General features: G+C 45.8%; 1 protein-coding gene and 1 long non-coding RNA gene across 2 annotated transcripts in view; one reads left to right on the forward strand and one right to left on the reverse strand.

Annotated features, from left to right (window-relative positions):
• LOC105487367 (lymphocyte antigen 86) overlaps positions 1–14,082 on the reverse strand; it is a 63,658-nt gene extending 49,576 nt beyond the window's left edge. Inside the window, exons 1-2 of the mRNA XM_011750820.3 lie at positions 13,999–14,082; positions 13,580–13,724 (exon numbers count right to left, since the gene is read on the reverse strand). Coding sequence (XP_011749122.1) covers positions 13,580–13,724; positions 13,999–14,067 — 214 coding nt within the window. The 5' untranslated portion in view covers positions 14,068–14,082. The remainder of the gene's footprint in view (positions 1–13,579; positions 13,725–13,998) is intronic.
• LOC112427650 (uncharacterized) overlaps positions 1–18,990 on the forward strand; it is a 219,551-nt gene that overhangs the window by 19,838 nt on the left and 180,723 nt on the right. The window contains exon 5 of the long non-coding RNA XR_011624071.1: positions 12,332–15,248. This is a non-coding gene — a long non-coding RNA (uncharacterized lncRNA). The remainder of the gene's footprint in view (positions 1–12,331; positions 15,249–18,990) is intronic.

Here is an 18,990-nt window from a genome sequence, read left to right on the forward strand (position 1 = left end):
TCTAAGACATGTTCCACAAGGGCTCCCCAGGGTCCCCAGAAGGACTGAACCCCCGTTACCCACAGCAGTGAGCTGCACTGGCTTCCTTTTCTTCCCTGTCTTACTTCTTCACTCTCCTGCTGGTGCCTACCAGGATCATTTCTCAAACAAACTTGCACTCAGTTCTTTGTGCCAGGGTCCATGTCTGAGGAAACTCTAAACTTAAGCAATATTTAAGCAAATTCCTATAATTCACATTGAGTATGGACTATGTATACTGTACTAATTCAGATGTGGTTTCATCACCAGAGTAATTTACACTAGGTTTCTTGCTTTCGGCTTTGTTTTGGAAATGCATGTTTCAGTGGTGTTTGTGGGTATCAAGAAGAATTTTTAATAGATTTGGGTCTGCTAGTTATCAAATCTAGCAATTCCAGATGTTCAAATGGTGATGGGACTGACATGAACTAGGTATCCTTGAATACTTGATTTTTGGGCTGATGAGAATATTCCAAATTGAACAAGTGGGTACATAATTATCATATAATTAGCATTCTTCGGGACTCGTGTGGTGACCCCACTTTGATACAGAGGGTGGTGATGGTGAAACTGAACTGAAGGATGTTTCCTGGAAATGCTTTGAGTCAAGAAGGGGAAGGAAGGTGGTAGGGTCAGGTGGCATAAAAGGCATGACCTGGCTAAACCCTTTCTTCTCCATAGCAGAGGCTGCAAATGGTTAGCCCCTGTACTGTTCCTAGCTTCCAGATGGGTTTTGTTGGTCTGCACAATGTTTAAACACACTTAGAATAGCTGCCATATTTATAAACTAGGAGGCTGCACCTCTAGATGAAGAACTTTAGCTTCTTTTGAAAAATGAGGAGATCAGGCATCCCAGTTCCTACATTCACACATGGCAATCAGATGGAGGGAAACAGAAGTTTCCCTCTTGAGATGAGGCAAGCACCATGGTCCCTTCTGCTTTCCATTGTGTATTTCTATTGTATATTACAACTACTTTCTATTGTATATTGCAACTTACCCTCTTTGTTCATCATCTGCCCTTTCCATGAAGATATTTTCGTGTTTGACCCTCACTTTCCATCTTCTGGCATGGGTGACATGTAGGGGATGACTGTGATTTAGTAGGAAGGGAACTGTGGCCTTCTCTCTCTGTTGCCTGTTCTCCTACCACTGCTTCCCCCACATGCTGAAGATCCACTCCCCCAGGAAAGAAGCCCTGCTGAGATCCTGAGATCAGGTAGTATTTACGTAAGAGTCTCCTGCTCATCGTTTCTGTTACTGGCTCTAAAACCTCAGGCACATTTTTGTTAGGATACCTGATACTTGCTAGCAAGCCTGCACTCTGTTCAGCCACTGCTTCAAATAAAAAAAGAGCCACTGGCAATTTTCTCCTCAGGTATTTTTTGGAAATGTGCACACTTATTTACCCATGAATTGCCTTTTAATTTAGTCAAAACTGAAGCCCAGTGTGAGGCAGAAAAGCTATTGTGCATCCTGGAAGAATGATGTTCCTGTCTTCTCTCCAAAAACCTCAGTGTAGGTCAGTCTAGAATTTATTCTCTGGAGACTTGAGGCTCCTCATATTTCCCTTTAGGAATATCCTCCATCCAGTTATCTAGACCCGTGGCAGATGATCCCAGTGGAGAGAAGTGGAAGGATTTTGGTGTTTATCTGATGTATGAAGTTGGTTGTATGCAGCAAGCGTTTCTACATTTGGAGAAAAGACCAGCAGAATCAGGCCCTGGCATCAAGCTTTTGGGTGTTGGGGGCCCAAATGACCTGCTCTATTTTCTTTTCTTTTTTTCTTTTCTTTTTTTTTTGAGATGGAGTCTCTCTCTAGCTCGCAAGCAGGAGTGCAATGGTGAAACCTCCACTCACTGCAACCTCTGTGTTCTGGGTTCAAGCAATTCCCCTGCCTCCGTCTCCCGAGTAGCTAGGATTACAGGTGTCCACCATCACACCTGGCCAATTTTTTGTATTTTTAGTAAGGAGAGGGTTTCACCATGTTGGCCAGGCTGATCTTGAACTCCTGACCTCAGGTGATCCGCCTGCCTCGGCTTCCCAAAGTGCTGGGATTACAGGCATGAGCCACCACGCCCAGCTGACCTACTGTATTTTCATCAGGCATCCCCTGTCATGATTCTGTGTTTACTAAAGGCTGTTGGAGTCCTTAATGAGGCTCCTATTACAGAGGAAGGCAGCCCTTACTCTAAACAAGCTCTTGCTTTCACTGCCCTATGAAAATGCCATTTCTATGTAAAGTTTACAATAATAGTACATTTATGGAATTCCTTATCCTCTCAATATTATAAAGGAGCCCCCAGTGGTCTCTTGCATATTCAAAGACCCTTATTTTGTAGGGTCTTGGGCAAAGCAAGACGTAGGGAAATTGCCCTAAGAGGAGGGCTGCCTAGAGAGAGGGTCCTTTTGTGCTGTGGGGATGTGGGTGTGCAGGAGGGGGTCTGGTCTTGCTTTATGTGGCATCTTTCGCCTGACATTGGGTGAGTTTGCTTCATGTGATGGTTTTTATGCTTGAATAAGAAGCAGAGCTTGCCTGGGAGGGTGCTGTTGGGCTCTGCTGCTGGCTGGCTGGCTGGCTTTGTGACCATGGTTAGGACACATTGCTTTTCTGGCTCGGATGTTCCTTTTCTAAACAAGGAGACACTTGGAGTGAAGCCCTGAGGCTCTATCTTGCCTGAACATTTTCCAGTACTATAAGGGAACCCCGTCTGCCTGTGGGCAGGGACTGGCAGAATGCTGACCCCTCACTCTGTGCCTGCAGAGCACCAGGCTTGTGGGGAAATAGGTCGTCATGTGAAAGCTCCCTGCAACCCAATGTTTCACCATCAGCTGCAAGGCAGACTGTCAAAAACCAATTACTCAGCCTCACAGGACATCAAGCTGATATTCAGGAACCACTCCAGTGTCTCACCCCCCACTGGGGCATGCTTCCCTCTTATCCCTAGCCGCTAAGAACTGACTGAAAAGACCAAAGTCTTCTACAACTGCACTGATGGAATGCTAGAGGGTAGGTTAAGGGAAAGTCCTCAAGAGTCCTCTTCTCTGCTGGTTGGGGTGAATGGCATTAACGATATCAGGCAGTTCCTAGAAATAGGAAGACTACTGTTTTGAGCTCCTGAAGACCTCATCTCTCGTGATTCTGTCTTTAAAAATTACTTAGCAGGCATGTCTGGGTGATAACAAAGGTGGGAAGGAAATTGGGTCGTGTCCCAAACACTAGATGAACACGGAGCCTCATTCTTAGTTATTTGGAGATTCCAAGCATTTCCATCCATATGGATAGATCAGAGACAACTAGGCAGTTTTTTCTATCTTTGTAAGCAAGTAGGAGTCAGGACAAAGAGTTGTGAATGAGCCAGATAGTCTTGGGAAAAATGGAACAGAAGGACTGATCAGCTCAAGTGGTCCCATATAAACATTAGGCAGAATATCAGACAATAGTCAAATCAGCACCAGTGATCGCACAGAATGTACAAATGGAAAGACAGGTCAATGCCATGTTCTAAGATGATGAACTAGCTAAGTGTTGTAAGGATTAACCCTGACCATGCAGACAAAGTTCATCATGTCCTGTAAATCACCCCTCTAATGATATGTGGAGAAGGCCAGGGCAGGCGTGAGTTTCCAATGATGCCTACAGGCCAGGTCAATATACAATAAGGGTGGGACAATGAGTTACAAGACACTGACCTAGCACAACTTAAAGAGCATGTCACTTGAGAAAAAAAGCAGCAGGGTAGAGGGAACTTTTTGAAAGAAGAGGCATAAATTATCTTAAGCATGTAATAGGTAAACTTTAAGTAAAGAGAGCTCAAATTGTGGACTGTCCACCAAGCCCAGAATCAACTGGTTGGTAAGTCAAAACCTGCATCCTCAGATGATCTGAAGAGGTAGCCTTTATCTTTGGTCTGGAATGTATTAGACACCCAGAAAAATACTGAGATAAATTTTACTGCAATCTTGGGAAAGTTTAAGAGTATAGGTAAAAATAAATGTCAGTACAAAGATAATAAAGAGATAAATGTAAACTCATGGTATCAGTATTTTGAAATGGCGTTAAGAAAAAGAATAATGGGTTGAATAATCTTGTGATAATTTGTGTGTGCTTTGTCTGCTTTTGAAATTTATAAAGCAAATTTTTAAAAATCTGCTATATTTGATTAGATGTTTAAGACAAATTTGTGGCCAGTGTATGTATGTCTGCAAAAATTAATTTGTTAAATTTACAAAGTTTTGACTTATTAGTTGTGTAAGTAGTGTTGAATTGTTTAAAGGGATATTTTAAAAATACAATATAAGAAGACTAAATTGAGCACTAAAGCACACAGAGAAGCCCTTTGAATAAGAAAGATCTCAGCTATACAGGTGGATTCTAATGGTTAGGAGGCAAAAGGAATCCTGATAATTCTATCCTAGATTTCTCACTGAGGCTGGTGCAGCTTCCACTGGCCAGAAGGGAAGGTGTCAGGTTTCAAATAAGAGAGTCCTTGGAGGGCATTCTGGCTGATCAGGCAGCCTATGTGAACTATAAATTGTGCTTGGAAATGTGAGTGGAGATTTCTGGGCTGGAGATTTTATTTTTCTTCCTGGCCACTGGGTTGGTTACCACTCACTTCTGCTCTGAGGGCAGGGAGCACACAGTGATGCCTTCCTGGATCCCAGGCAGGGGCTGGTGGATGCTGACATGCACACTACCTACTGTACACGAATCCCACAGACGGAGGTGCAAATACTGGTTTCCCGATAGACCCCAGCACGCTTCTTTTGTTGCCCACTTGGTGTCTCTAGAACCCCAGTCAAAGCTAATGGATCGGCGGCCTCAGATATTGCCTTACATGGCATCCCAGAAAAGGAACGAACACCAACCTAGATGGTACATAGGTCGCGGATGGGTCACCCTTGTATTTCAGTGAAAACCCCGCCTTGTTGTTCAGGTTTTGGAAGAAGCACCTGCCTCTCTATGCTCCATCCTCAGCCCTGCTCCCGTTCTGTGCCTTCCGACTGCTCTAATTAAGATCGACAACCTCTGTCCACCTGGAGCTCCTGCCTCATGGGTTACCTGGTGCTGTTGGGTTCTGCCTGGAGCTCTGGCTGCACTATTGGAGCTGGGAATGGGTTCTTCCACCTTTGCTTTCCTTGGGCTCTGGAGAAAACAGAAACTGCTCTGGTCTTTACACTCCCCCTCCCGCGGGCCTGGGTCTGAAACCATGCCCAGGACCTCACAATCGCTGCTGCTTTAGGAATGTGTTGTCTATGCTGTAGTTTCTACAAAAATAGCTGCTGGGCTGGAGGACAGCCCTTCCCATCGCTACCTCTCCAAAGATTCTCCTCCCAAAACATGAGCAGAGCTGCCCATTAAGATTTTGCCTGAGGATGGCAATAGCGGTGAACAGCGTTTGGGAAAACGTTTCCTGCCCACAGAAGAGGCCTCTTTAGAACTGCAGACTCTTGGCTTTTTTCCCTCTCTAGGTTCCTATTCACTAAGTTACTTAGCATCTCGTTTAAAAAGTGCTTTGGAGAATTATCTCTGGCTTGGAGGTTGGGCTGTAAAATGTTCCCACCAATGGAAACCCAGAAGATGTTGGTGGCGTGGTCACAGGAACACACCTACGTGGTTTGCTTCCCTTCTGGCAGCGTTCACTTTCATCTAGCATCAAAAAAATCTGCACCGCAGTGTGAATATTCTTGTGTTTCTTTATCAACTTCCTGTCTTTAAATTTGGGCCAAAAGGCCTTGCCCTACTCAAGGAAGCTAGATGTTCAATCCTGCACGCTCAGAGTCCTCCTTCTGAAATTGCATCTTTGTCTCTCCAGCTATTTGTCTACTTTTCCTTAATTATAGTTTTAGATCCTTGTTAATCTGGGAAAATAAACGAAAAGAGAAATTGCTGTCTGTGTGCAACATCTGAAAGTATTCCTAAGTGACTAGATGACCTGTGTTTTTCTTTTCTTTTTTTGATGCTGTTTCATGCATGCTTGTTTTATGCTCCATTTCCTTCAGAATTATTAGGTTCTGAGGAAAGTGGCATTTTCCCCATCCATTTTCTCCTGGGGCAGCTTTTAAAATGTTTTCTATGAACATTTTATCAATATATCCTGTTGGTTCTGCTACATGGCGAGGTTGTTTGCAGCTTAGCCTCTATTCTGTATGGAGATGTTCTACATTCTTGAAGTCTGATTAATTGTCCTGTTTGACCACTTTGATGGACGATTCAGGCACATGTGACTTGATTCAGGCTTTGTAATTAAGAGGCCTTTTTGGAGGTCAGCTAAAGGACCTGCCCTGTAGCAAATATCAGCAACATGGGAAGCCTATTTAGGCAGAGGTGGACTTAAAGGCCAACTGTCTTTAAGGGGAGGAGAGCAGGTGCTGATTGCAAGTGTGAAGCCTGGTGACCAGAGGCCATGGTAAACTGACCCTGGATGCTTCCAGGGGGCTACCAGGTCAGCCCACAGCCCTCCACACACTGCTGAATAGGGATTCCTCCCCTCCCTGCTCACCGACTATCCCACAGTGGAATGGTTGGGCGTGGTAAATAGGGCTTCCTCAGGAAATTAGCATGCCTCCTGTGCAGGAGGGCTCTGACTATAAAATATGCTGTTCTTAATGATAAGAGAATGGCCCTACATGTACTTCTTTTAATTTGGAAGATGTCATTTCTAGACACCACTTTGCAACAAATAAGAACTTGGTGCACATGGCTGAAAAATGGAGATGTGGTGGGTCTCCTCCTCCTCTGAGGCAGCCGTATGTTCCCTCCTCTGAGGGATACTTGGGAAGAGCCAAATTGGCCCAGCTCTGGATGTGTGTAGAGAGGATGGGGCTGGGGTGGGGTGGGGCAGGAGGGAAACAATTCTTTCATCAGGAGATGAATCTTGCCCCTCGTCTCCTCTCCCTCTCTTCTTTTTCCACTTCCCCCTCCTCCCCCTTCTCTTCTTTCTCCTCTTTCATCTTCTTTTCCTCCTTCTCTTCTCCCCTCTCTTCTTTCTTCTCCCCTCCTCCTTCTCCTCTCCTCCTCCTCCTTCCTCTCCTCTTCTTCCTCTTCCAATTCCTCCTCCTTTCTCTCCTCCTCTTCCACCCCCTCCTCCTTCTCCTGTCTTCTTCCCCACCTCTTCTTACTCATCCTCCTCCCCCTTCCCTCCTTCTTGTTCCCTTCCCTCCTTCTACTCCTTTTTCCCTTCCCTTCTTTCTCCCCATCTTCCTTTTCCTCTTGTTCCTCCTCCTTCCCCTCTTTCTGTCCTCCTCTCTCCTTCCCTCTCCCTCGCCTCCTCCCTCTCTTCCTGATCTCCTCTTCCTCCCCATCCTCCTTCTTTTGCTGGTCCACACACTGCTTAGGGTTTTCACTTTTTTACCTGAAGACTTATCGTCTGAGCTGTGCCTTCTGCCTGGTCTCACCCTGTATTTCTGGGGTCTGAGGGCATGACTTACTCCCTACTAGAGTTCTGTGACATAGCTCTACGTCACTGAGCATGCAGTAAGGACACGTAGGTTTGTATCATGGCTCAGGTATATTACTTTATTAAAATGCTTAATGTGTGTATGCTTCAGTTTCTATATCCAGAAAATGGAGATAAACATCCTATCTACCTCTGTTTGTAAGGATTAAATGAGGCTTGGTCAATGGAAGGACTTCATAAATTTTAAAATGGCATGCAGGAGGGAGAGATTATTCTGACAATGATGATGCTCTGAAAGGGATCTTATACATTCCTTGCAATCATGGTGGGTTTGCCATTGAGTTCATTTGTCCATGCAGCTTCTCTGTGGCTAGAATCATCTGGAAGGCCTGGAACTTGAGACTCTGATCCAGTGAAGAGCTTAAGAGATTCCTTCCTACTCTTGGCCAGGGATCGGCAAGCCTTTTCTATAAAGGTCCAGATGATTAATATGTAACGCTCTGTGGAGCCTTGCCGTGTGGTCACTGTCGCCCTACCTTGCCATTGTAACACAAGAGTAGCATAAACAACACCTAAAAGAATGGGTGCAGCTGTGTCAAATAGAACTTTATTTATGGACACAGAATTTTGAATTTCAGATAATTTCCATGTGTCATGAATATTCTTCTTTTGAATTCTTTAACATTAAAAATGTAAAGATCATCCCTAGCTCACAGGCCATACACAAACAGGCACCAAGTGGGGTTTGGCCTGCAGGCTCTAGTTCGCAAGTGTCTGCCTTACACGACATCTAGGAGCCACTCCTATGTCCAGGTAGCCTGTGAGTATCAGGGAAACCAAAGGGGCACATAAGTCATTTGAGCAAGTGTCACAGGTCCTCCTCTGCCTGGTTGATGTCAAAACATGTGAAATTACAACACTGGGCTCTTGCCAAAAAATACAATCCAGAATTCTGCTGTCTGACCCTATGAACATCCAGTAACAAAAACAATGGCAACAATAATATTTATGGAGGATTGCCCACAGGATGTGCAGCTTATCCATTCCTGTACACAATCTAACCTTCTCCCTCAAAGAAGCCTGACCTGTGATTGCTGTATTCATGGAGGATTCTGCCTTGGCCCTTTGCAGAATGTATCTTGATTCTGGGCTCTTGACCTGCACCATGGGGCATCATTAGAAACAGCGGGTTTGAGTCACCATGGCATCTCAGTAGAGACGCCATCCAGGATGCCATCTACTCTGGGGAGAAATTCCCCTCATCACTCATCCCTATATCAGGAAAAGCTGGGCATCTTAAAAACTAATTTTATTTTAGAAACAATGCCATTTCCTTGCTTGATTTGGCTTCAAGGAAGCTCAGAGTCTATTATACCTCAATCAGTTGTAAAATACCGTACAAAGTCATCAGCAGCTAAGATGTATTGAGTGCATAGTATGTGCTAAGCACCTTTCATGTAGTCCTTCTCACATAATCTTCACATAGCCCTTTGGGTAGGTAATATGTTCTCCCTATGATATTGGGCTAAATAATGGTCCCAAAAGATGTCTACCTCTTAATCCCTGAAACATGTGAATCTTATCTTATGTGGCAAAAGAGACTTTGCAGATGTGATTAAGGATCTTGAGTTGGGGAGATGATCCTAATCACAAGGGTCCTTACAGGAAGGAGGCAGAGGGAGCTTTGAAACAGAACAGGAAGGCCATGTGATGATGGAAGGAAGCAAGATGCTACACTGTCAGCTTTGAAAATGGAGGAAGAAGCCTCAGGTCAAGGAATGCAGCTATACAAGCTGGAAAAGAAAAGAAAGGGATTCTCCCCCAGAGCTTCTAAGGGAGCAAGGCCTAGGCCCTGCCCACCCAGTGAAATTGATTTTGGACTCTGACCACAGAACTATGCGTGAATGCATGTGTTGTTTTCAGTCACCAAGTAGAAATTTGTTACAGCAACAACAGGAAACTAATACACCCTCCTTATAAACAACAATGTGAGATCTAGAGTGTGGCCCAAGATTAGAATGAGCTTCGCTGACTCCAGATTCTAAGCTCTTAACTCTCAGGCTGCCTCATCTGTTACATGTGTCCTAACCTTTCCTGCCTTTATGATTTCCCCTTAGCCAACTCAGGCAGGTTTAACAAATTATATAGACTGTGGGGCTTAAACAGCCAACATTGATTTCTCAGAGTCCTCGAGGATGGAAGTCTGAGATCAGGGAGCCAGCAGGGGCAGGCTCTTGGTGAGGGCTGACTTCCTGGTTTACAGACAGCCACCTTCTGATTGTGTCCTCATGTGGTGAAAAAAGGGAGATCTCTGGCCTCTTCTTTTAAGGGTATTGATCCCATTTATGAAGTCTCCACCCTCATGACCTAGCCACATCCTAAAGGCGCCATCTCCTAATACTGTCACACTGGTATTAGGGTTTAACACAAATCTTCAGGGGACACAAACATTCAGTCCATAGCACTTCCCTTATGCTTCTCCTCCCCCTGCTTCTTCCACTGCTGCCTATTTCCCCTTCTAATCATAAGTATTTCTGTCATCTCCTCATATCTTCGTGTATATGCTGGAGGCAGCATATAAATACATACATTGGTGGCTGTTTGTGGCGTGTGCATGGGGTGGAGTCCCTGGGCTTTTGTAACCCTGGGACTTGGGATTTAGCAGACCCAAGGCCCTGACCGTGTTTGTTCCTCCTTTTGCTTTAGTAAAGAAAGTGGCTCTCTTCTTTCCTTTGTCACTGACAGTTGGCCAGGTCAGGACTTCTGCTTTTTCAGAAAACTATGCTTACTTCCTAGTCAGTATTCAGAGCCCAGTAACTGCTTGTGAATTTCCCTTCTCCTCAAGGTTATCAAGACTGCGGAAATGATGTCAACTCAGGCCTTAGTGGTTTCTTTCCTGAATTATTGCTCCGCCTGGAGAAAACCTTATTTTCAGCCTCAAATAGCTTCCAATTCAAAATCTACACTCCTGTTTACTGCCTGAGGATCTTTCCAAAATGCAACCTCCTCCTGCCCAAAGAGAGGCAGCCCACCATTGTATGGGGTCCTGCTCATATCTCCCACTTCCTCTTTCAGCCCTTTGTGTTTTCAGCTCTCCCGCAGTTCCCTGAACCCTGTGCCTGGTCCCATTTTCCTGCTTTCACATGTGTCATTCTCTCCGCCAAACTTCTCCCTTCACCCCTCCTTTAGTCCACTTTGCCTGCTGATGAAACTCTAGACCACAGGGAGTTTTAGAGCATGGGCTCTGGAGTCAGGCAGGCTGGGGATCAATTTGTTTTAATTCCATCAATAGTTCCTCAATGTCTTACCTTCTCTGTGACCCTGGGGATATAATTCTGCCATTATTAGCTGTGTGGCATGGGAAAAGTTAACTATTAATGACATCTTTATCCCTCAGTTTACACATCTGCAACATAAGAATGATACGTGTAAAGCACTTAGCATGGCGGCCTCTACCAACATGAGGTGCTATCATTACTATTTTAATCAGTCTTTAAGCCTCAACTTAGGCTTGGTGACTCCTTTCCCAATAGATGCAGATGCCAACCTCACCATCTTCTGACTACCATGTCACTGGTGCACAATGCCTGCTTTCACTACAGCCTTTCACACAAAGCATTTATCCTGTTGCTAAACTGATCTTCCCACCCCTTGGATGAGAACTGCATCTCTTCCATCTCTAATTCTGAGTGGCTTGGCTAAGACATTCACTGACTTCATGGAGCAACTTCACCTACAGAGGAAAGAGCCATCCTCCGGTGGGCAGGTGATGTGTCCTTGTTCTTTCTCTGACATGCCCAGTCCTCTTGCAAGTGACTTGAAAGGATGCACTGGCCTGGCTGCAGGCAGAGGGGGAGTCTGGGAGACAGATCAGCTGTGGCAACCTTTTATTCAAGGATGAATTGGAAAAACCAACCCTGACCAGTCCATTTATCTCACATCTTGCTTCTCATCCTGCACCAAAAATGAATGGGATACTAGTGGTTCTGACCGCATGGGAAAACCTAGAGTGACAACATCAGCACTGCCAGCATCCAGTCATTCATTCTCTTTTACTTATTTTTAATTTTTGTGTGTGTGTGCACTTCAATGTCCCTTATTTTTAAAAGAGTAAGGTCAAATTGAACAAATGGCCCTGGTGACTAGAGTGACCATCTGGACCTCTCTGGGCAGCTCTTTGGGTGGCAGTTGTAGGATCAGGTACTTGCTCAAGCACCACAACCCCAGCTTAGAGTGAGACCAATTCAGATGCTTAATCAAATTCTCTTTCCTACCTTCTGCAGTTCAAATGGCATTTTGCCTCCATCTCCCTCCAAAGTGGCAGATATCACAATGCCATGCATTTGCACAAGCCAGTCCCTCTAACAGCAGGTGTGATCCTGAGGCTGGGCTCCTGAGTTGCTCCCCACTTGGGAGCCCTGTATGGGATGAATTGCATCCCCTCAAATTTATATGTTGAAGTCCCAACCCCCAGTACAGTAGTGCCCTCTTATCCAAGATTTCACTTTTCAAGGTTTTGGTTACTCTCAGCCAACTGCAGTCCAAAAATATTAAATAGAAAATTCCAGAAATAATTCGTAAGTTTTTCATGGAGCATCCTTCTGAGAAGCATGATGAAATCTCATGCTGTCCAGCTCCATCCCACCAGGAACGTGAATTGTCTAGAATATCCATGTTGTCTTTACTACCTGCCTATCCGTCACTTAGTAGCTGTCTCATTTATTGGGTCCAAAAAACATAGTGTATGTAGGGTTCAAAATGATCTGTGATTTCAGGCATCCACTGGGAGTCTTGGAACATATTCCTAGCAGACTAGGGGGACTATGGTACCTTAAAATGTGACTGTATATAGAGATAGGGTCTTTATTTATTTATTTATTTACTTTTATTTATTTATTTATTTATTTTTTTAGACAGAGTTTTGCTCCTGTTGCCCAGGCTCAAGTACAATGGCACGATCTTGGCTCACTGCAACCTCCACCTCCTGGGTTCAAGCGATTCCCCTGCCTCAGCTTCCCAAGTAGCTGGGATTACAGGTGCGTGCCACCATGACCTGCTAATTTTGTATTTTTAGTAGAAACGGGGTTTCACCATGTTGGTCAGGTTGGTCTTGAATGCCTGACCTCAAGTGGTCCACCCTCCTCGGCCTCCCGAAGTGCTGGGATTACAGGTGTGAGCCACCACGCCCTGCTGGAGGTAGGGTCTTTAAAGAGCTGATTAAGCTAAAGTGAGGCCATGAAGGTGGGCCCTAATCTGATATGACTGTGTCCTTAGAAGAAGAAGAGATGAGGACACAGATGTACACAGAAGGAAGAGCACATGAGGAGACAGGGAGAAGATGCCACCTAGAAGCAAAGGAGAGAGGTCTCAGGAGGAACCAGCCCAGCTTCCACAGTTGTGAGGAAATAAATCTCTGTTATTTAAGCCCCCAACCTGTGGTACTTTGTTATGGCAGCCCTAGCTGACTAAGACACAGCCCAGTTGGTTGGTTCTGACATTTCTTACCGCAGTTCACTGCATTTTCTTCACTGAATTGCAATTTATCTGTTGGCATATTGGGTTGGCCCACTGGGGTGACAGGCCTGGCTTATGCACTTTTATTATCTCTAGCACTGAGAAACCCTGGCATTGATAGCTGCACGCGAAGTGTTTGCTGAATTCATGAGAGCTGCTCCTGCAGTGAAAGCTCTGCAAGTGTCCAGAGAGGGACAGGAATCTTCTCTTTGGGCAGGAGTGATCTTTTCACTTTACTTGCAAAGTACATCAGATGAGAAGGTAGCCCAGGTGTACAGTGTTGGGGAAGGGCCTACTGGAAGTTTCTTTCCTAATTTTCAACTGGTGAGATTTGATGATTTGGTCGACTCACTGATCATTTTGTTCTCTTTTGGGTTCTCTGGTGTTAGTAAATGACTGTATTTATATTCAGTTTCTCTGTCTTGTACTCTTCGTCGCTCTGCCATTCTCTCTTCCGCTCCCGGCCCCAGCCCCACCTCCCCTTCTCCCAAAGGCTCCCAGTGGCCCTCCCAGACTTGCTACAGGTGGAGAAAGTGTTCAGCTGCTGGTCCCCTCTCCCCTCACCCACCCCAGCTGAGCACTAACAGCTCACATCTGTGGGCCTTACTTTCCCCATAAACACACATGGGTGTACTGCAAGGGCTTACCGCAACTCTGGTAGAGCACTTCCAAGCCGCTGTCACTGCAGACCGTGTGTGTGGGCCAGGCTCTCCCACCGCTGCCACCGCTGCAGCTGGGAAAAATCAGAGTCCAGAGGAAGAGAGCAGCTGTGAAACCCTTCATGGTGAGGGCCTGTGTGGGATACACAGAAAAATAACCGGCCAATAAAAAGCCTGTGAAGTTTCTTCCTCTCCCCTCACCAAGGCGGTGGGATGTTCAGTTTCACTTCTCAAATTTTAGCCTCCCTGGGAACCACAGTCAGAAGTAAAAGGCAGTGAGCAGAGGCATTTGATACTGTTCCCCCAGGACCTTGAATCTACAGGTGAGGCTGGTCTATTCTAGGGTAGGAGGCATGTTGACTTTCTGCTTTCACAGGGAGAGGGGCAGTAGTGATGCATGAACTTACCTCTCGGGGCTCCTCAGAACAGCCCAGGTGAGGTTGTAAACTTGGGAAAGACAAAGCACAGGCCACCATCTGTTTCCCATCTCCAGCCCCCGTGTCTCTGTAGGCTTCCGATCCAGGCTGTGTGTGGACCAGGGACCTGGCTGCAGCCAGCAGGCAGCAGTTGATAGCAAGAGGGTTGCAGAATGATACTTGGAATCTGGAATGAGGCTTTGGCCCTATTGCCACTTTTGTCTCCTCTGGCTTTGGCTCTGCTCTTCGGTTTGGGATTTTAGCAGTGAATTGTCCAGCTGCAGAACAGACCTTGTTTTGGGAGCTGCAGATGTGGTCTCTGAAGTTGAGGCAGAGGCAGTAGCCCTGAGAAGTGAGCTGTGTTCTATTTCTGGGTTTGGCTTGGTAGAAAAGGCAGGAAGGGTGGGGAGGTGGGGCCTCCCTTAACGAGGCTGGTTTAATGGTTTTGGTGTTAGCGGGATCATTGACATCACATCTCACTTTCTCTTCAAAGCCAAGATTGTCTTCGTTCTTCCATGTATCTCCGTTCTGCTGCAGGACAGCAAGGTTTCTCAGTCTTGATCCCCCAACCCTGCCCCAGCTCCACCTTAGTGTAAGAGGACCAGAGTCAGTACCAAGGTCAGCAGATTTCAGGAGCAACAGAAAACACGTTTCCTTGGGAGGAACAGCATTTTTCTGAATGCACTAGGTAGATTTACTATTTCTGCTGATGGCTAATCAAAAATGAGAGTCAGCTCAGAACTTTTCTTGAAATAGGTGGAACTTAATTACCAATAAAGTAATTGGTAAATAATTTGGATTTCTTGACAGACATCAGAGAGTAGTCATTTGGAGAAGGAGCAGCTCTGGATTGATTATTTTTAGGTGCCTCTGCAGGTAAGTTCAGTGATGTTGGCTTTCAACAGCAGTTCTCCAAGCGCGGCCTAAGAAGATGACAGTCTCAGCTTCCACTGGGGGCTTGTTAGAGATGCAAATTCTGGGCTACTCACAAGACCTACTAAATCAGAAACTCTGGGGGCGGGACTCACCATTCTGGAGTTTCACAAGCCCTCCAGGTGTGCCTGATGCAGTCTCAAGCTTGAGAACTGCTGACTTTTACAGAACACAAAGCGAAGGTTGAGCCCCAAGGGAGTGGTGGGACGTTGCTCTAAGAGGAGACAAGGTAGCTCCTCTGGCCTGCGTGAGCGGAAGGCAGCTGTGCTGTGAGCAAGATCTTGGGAGATGAGAGTCTGAAGCTCATGGTGAGAGTGGGGGCCCTGGTGGAAGGGTGGTTGCCCCTAGTAGGTCCAGGATGGAACACAGAAGCTTTCCCTTGGGATATTTGAGTGCTCCAGCAGTTGTAAAGAGAGCTCTGAACATGTGAGTGAGGAGAGCAATTGAGGGTGAGACCTTCCTTCCCTGCAAACTGCGTGATGATTGACACTGGAGGAGGAGCCCAGGAGTGCAGGGCAGGGAGCAGACAACCTGGCAGAGAGCTGTGAGCAGCTGTGGCAGGGAAACGGTCTTTCTGGCAGTCTGTTCTGGCTGCCATAACAGAAATACCTTAGCCTGGGTGGCCAAAATGACAAGCATTTCTTTCTCACCATTCTGGAGGGTAGAGGTCCAAAGTCAGAGATTGGGGTGATAGAAGATTCGGTGTCTGGCGAGGGGCTTCTGGTTCACAGATGGTGCCTTCTGGCTGTGCCCTCACATGGGGGAAGGGCCAAGGGGTTTCTCCTAGGCTTTTTTATAAAGGCACTAATCCCACTTATGCGAGCTCCATTCTTATGACCTAATCACTTCCCAAAGGCCCTACCTCCTAATAACATCACCTTGAGGCTTAGGATTTCAATATATGAGTTTGGGCGGGGACACAAACATTGGCTTTATTGAAGAAACTGTGCCATCTGAAGACAGGGCTACGGATTTCTGAGAATCAAAAGACCTGGAAATGAAAGGAATCATAATTCAGGGATTGCACTAGGATTTAGAAATATTCCATATGGACCAATCAGGAACCTTGTGATCATGGTGACCCTAGGACAGTGGTCTTCAGGGCATCAGCATCAGCTGGGGGACTTGTTAACATGAGCAGATTGCTGGGCCCTACACCAGAGTTTCTGTTCCTCTATGTCTGGTGAGGCCTGAGAATCTGTGTTTCTAACATGTTCCCAGGTGATGCCAGTGCTGTTGATCTGGGGTCACATTCTGAGGACCTCTGGTTTAGCTTATAGAATTTGGTTGTTTGCAGAAAGTACAATTAAAAAAAATCTTCTTAATAAAATGTTTTGTTTTATGACAGATGGCATTTCATATAACCCATATATAACACATCCAAATGGGATAAAAGAGTAAGCCACATTCTCCAAGGAATTCTACGTACTGGTTCTGCCTACTGAAAATGGGATTTGGTTGAAATCATTAGTCATGGCCCATCTAGTTCAGAAGTCAACCCATAATGATGTCTTGAAGAGTTCTTTAACTAGAACCTTTATAAAGACAGCCAAAGTGTTCTTTGAGAATGTCCTGTTCCCTAATTATAGAATAAAATTAGAATCAGTTTATGATAGTTATTTAAAATATGGTTATGTCTATGTAATGGTAACCAAACACAAACATACTGTCAGGCTTTGATGCTGACTTCTAGTCTCTTAGCCAGCTGTAGCTGAAGAAGCCATGCTCTGGTCTCATTCAGGTTTCTCTTCTACTTTTTGGACAATCCTCCTCTTCTTCCATGTCTCAGGCTGCTCTCCATACACACACACACACACACACACACACACACACATATATATCCTTTTTTTTTTTTTTTTTTTGAGATGGAGTCTTGCTCTGTCACCCAGGCTGGAGTGCAGTGGTGCAATCTTGGCTCACTGCAAGCTCCGCCTCCTGGGTTCACACCATTCTCCTGCCTCAGCCTCCTGAGTAGCTGGGACTACAGGAGCCCACCACCATGCCCAGCTAATTTTTTTGTATTTTTAGTAGAGACGGGGTTTCACCGTGTTAGCCAGGATGGTCTCGATCTCCTGACCTCGTGATCCGCCCGCCTCGGCCTCCCAAAGTGCTGGGGATTACAGGCATGAGCCACCGCGCCTGGCATATTTTTATTTTATTTTATTTTATTTTTTATTTTATTTTATTTTATTTTTTGAGGTGAAGTCTCACTCTGTCACCCAGGCTGGAGTGCAGTGGCATGATTTCAGTTCACTGCAACCTCCGCCTCCTGGGTTCAAGTGATTCTCCTGCCTCAGCCTCCCGAGTAGCTGGGATTATAGGCATGTACCACCATGTGCAGCTAATTTTTGTATTTTTAGTAGAGACAGGGTTTTGTCATGTTGGCCAGGCTAGTCTTGAACTCCTAACCTCAGGTGATCCACCCGCCTCAGCCTCCCAAAGTGCTGGGATTACAGACGTGAGGCACTGCACCCAGCCTTGCTTTCATTTTATAGAGGTCTTCTTGGGGGTGGTGCCTTTCTTTTCTTGCAGGGTAAAAATATTCTTATCAAGATGACCATCCCTAAAGCTGTTCTTAAGGAGAAAATGTTTGTTTGAGGAGAGACTTTAAGAATCAAATGTGAGACTCTGGGGGCAGAAGTCCAGTATGTATGTAAGCAAGTAAGGGTGAAGCTGTGTCACAAGAGAAAATACAAGACTCCAGGGAGCGAGGGGAGAAAAAAGAAAGGACTAGGGGGAAGAGAGGAGAGGAGAAGAGGAGAGGAGTGAGAGGAGGGGTAAGCAGGTGAATGGCTGGTGTGGAGTGGAGGGAAGCAGCCTGCCAGCAGGTGGGACAAGCAAAGGTCCCTTAGGAACAGATTCTGCATGACTTCCTGTGCAGTGTGCAATGTGACAGCCCTCTCCTCTCTGTGACCCACAAAAGTTTAGAAGAGACTTAACAGCCAGGAAGGCTCTATATGTGCGTGCGCATACACACACGGGAGAAAAGGCCAGAGCTTTATGCTTGCGTCAGTGTGGTGTGCAATAGAACTGAGGGCCATGGCAATACGCCCTCCCTTGGGAAAGTGATTCAATAGCTGGGTGAGCATCCCACTTCCCTAGGACAGGGAAGGGGGTTTGGGCCAATGTAACCTACATTACACATGCCAGTAGATGGCAGACAGTCCTAACTATTCTTTAACGCTACACAATGATGATGTAGCACTCTGTCTCCAGTGCAAATGTACCTTCCTCATCATTTGTATTCAGCTGTGGCTGTTCTCCTCTAATTTCCCTCAGATCTTTATTATATTAGGCAAAAATTTCCCTTTGCGTAGCACTGCCACTTTGCTTTTTTCTCTGTGGCCTGTCTCTGAGTTTCTGCGACACTGCAGTGGGAAGAGACAGGTTTGATGACATCCTGCCTTTGTCTTCTAGATCAGGGGTCCCCACCCCCTGGACCACAGACCAGTACTGGTCTCTTAGGAACTGGGTGACATGGCAGGAGGTGAGTGAAGCTTCATCTCTATTTATAGCTGCTTTCCATTGCTCGCATTACCGCCTTAGCTCTGCCTCCTGTCAGATCAGCTGCGGCATTAGATTCTCATAAGAAAGCAAATCCTATTGTGAACTGTGCATGCGAGAGATCTAGGTTGCACACTCCTTATGAGAATCTAATGCCTGATGATCTGTCACTGTTCCCCATCACCCCCAGATGGGACCATCTAGTTGCAGGAGAACAAGCTCAGGCCTCTCATTCATTCTGTATTACGGTGAGTTGTATAATTTTTTCATTATATATTATAATGTAATAATAGAAATAAAGTGCATGATAAATGTAATGCACTTGAACCATCCTGAAACTACTCACCACCCACCCTCCTATCCATGGAAAAATTGTCTTCCACAAAACTAGTCTCTGGTGCCAAAAAGGTCGGGGACTGCTGTTTTAGATTGAGTGCAACCTGAAAACTGCTCCTCTCCTGCGTAGGAGTCAGGAAACCATGCTACTTCCTGTGTAACACTGTTTCACAGCCCCCTTGACTGACTGCTGAGGTTTTACTTTTTAGT

Source organism: Macaca nemestrina, chromosome 5, assembly GCF_043159975.1.
Source record: "Macaca nemestrina isolate mMacNem1 chromosome 5, mMacNem.hap1, whole genome shotgun sequence".
NCBI classification, from domain to species: domain Eukaryota; kingdom Metazoa; phylum Chordata; class Mammalia; order Primates; family Cercopithecidae; genus Macaca; species Macaca nemestrina.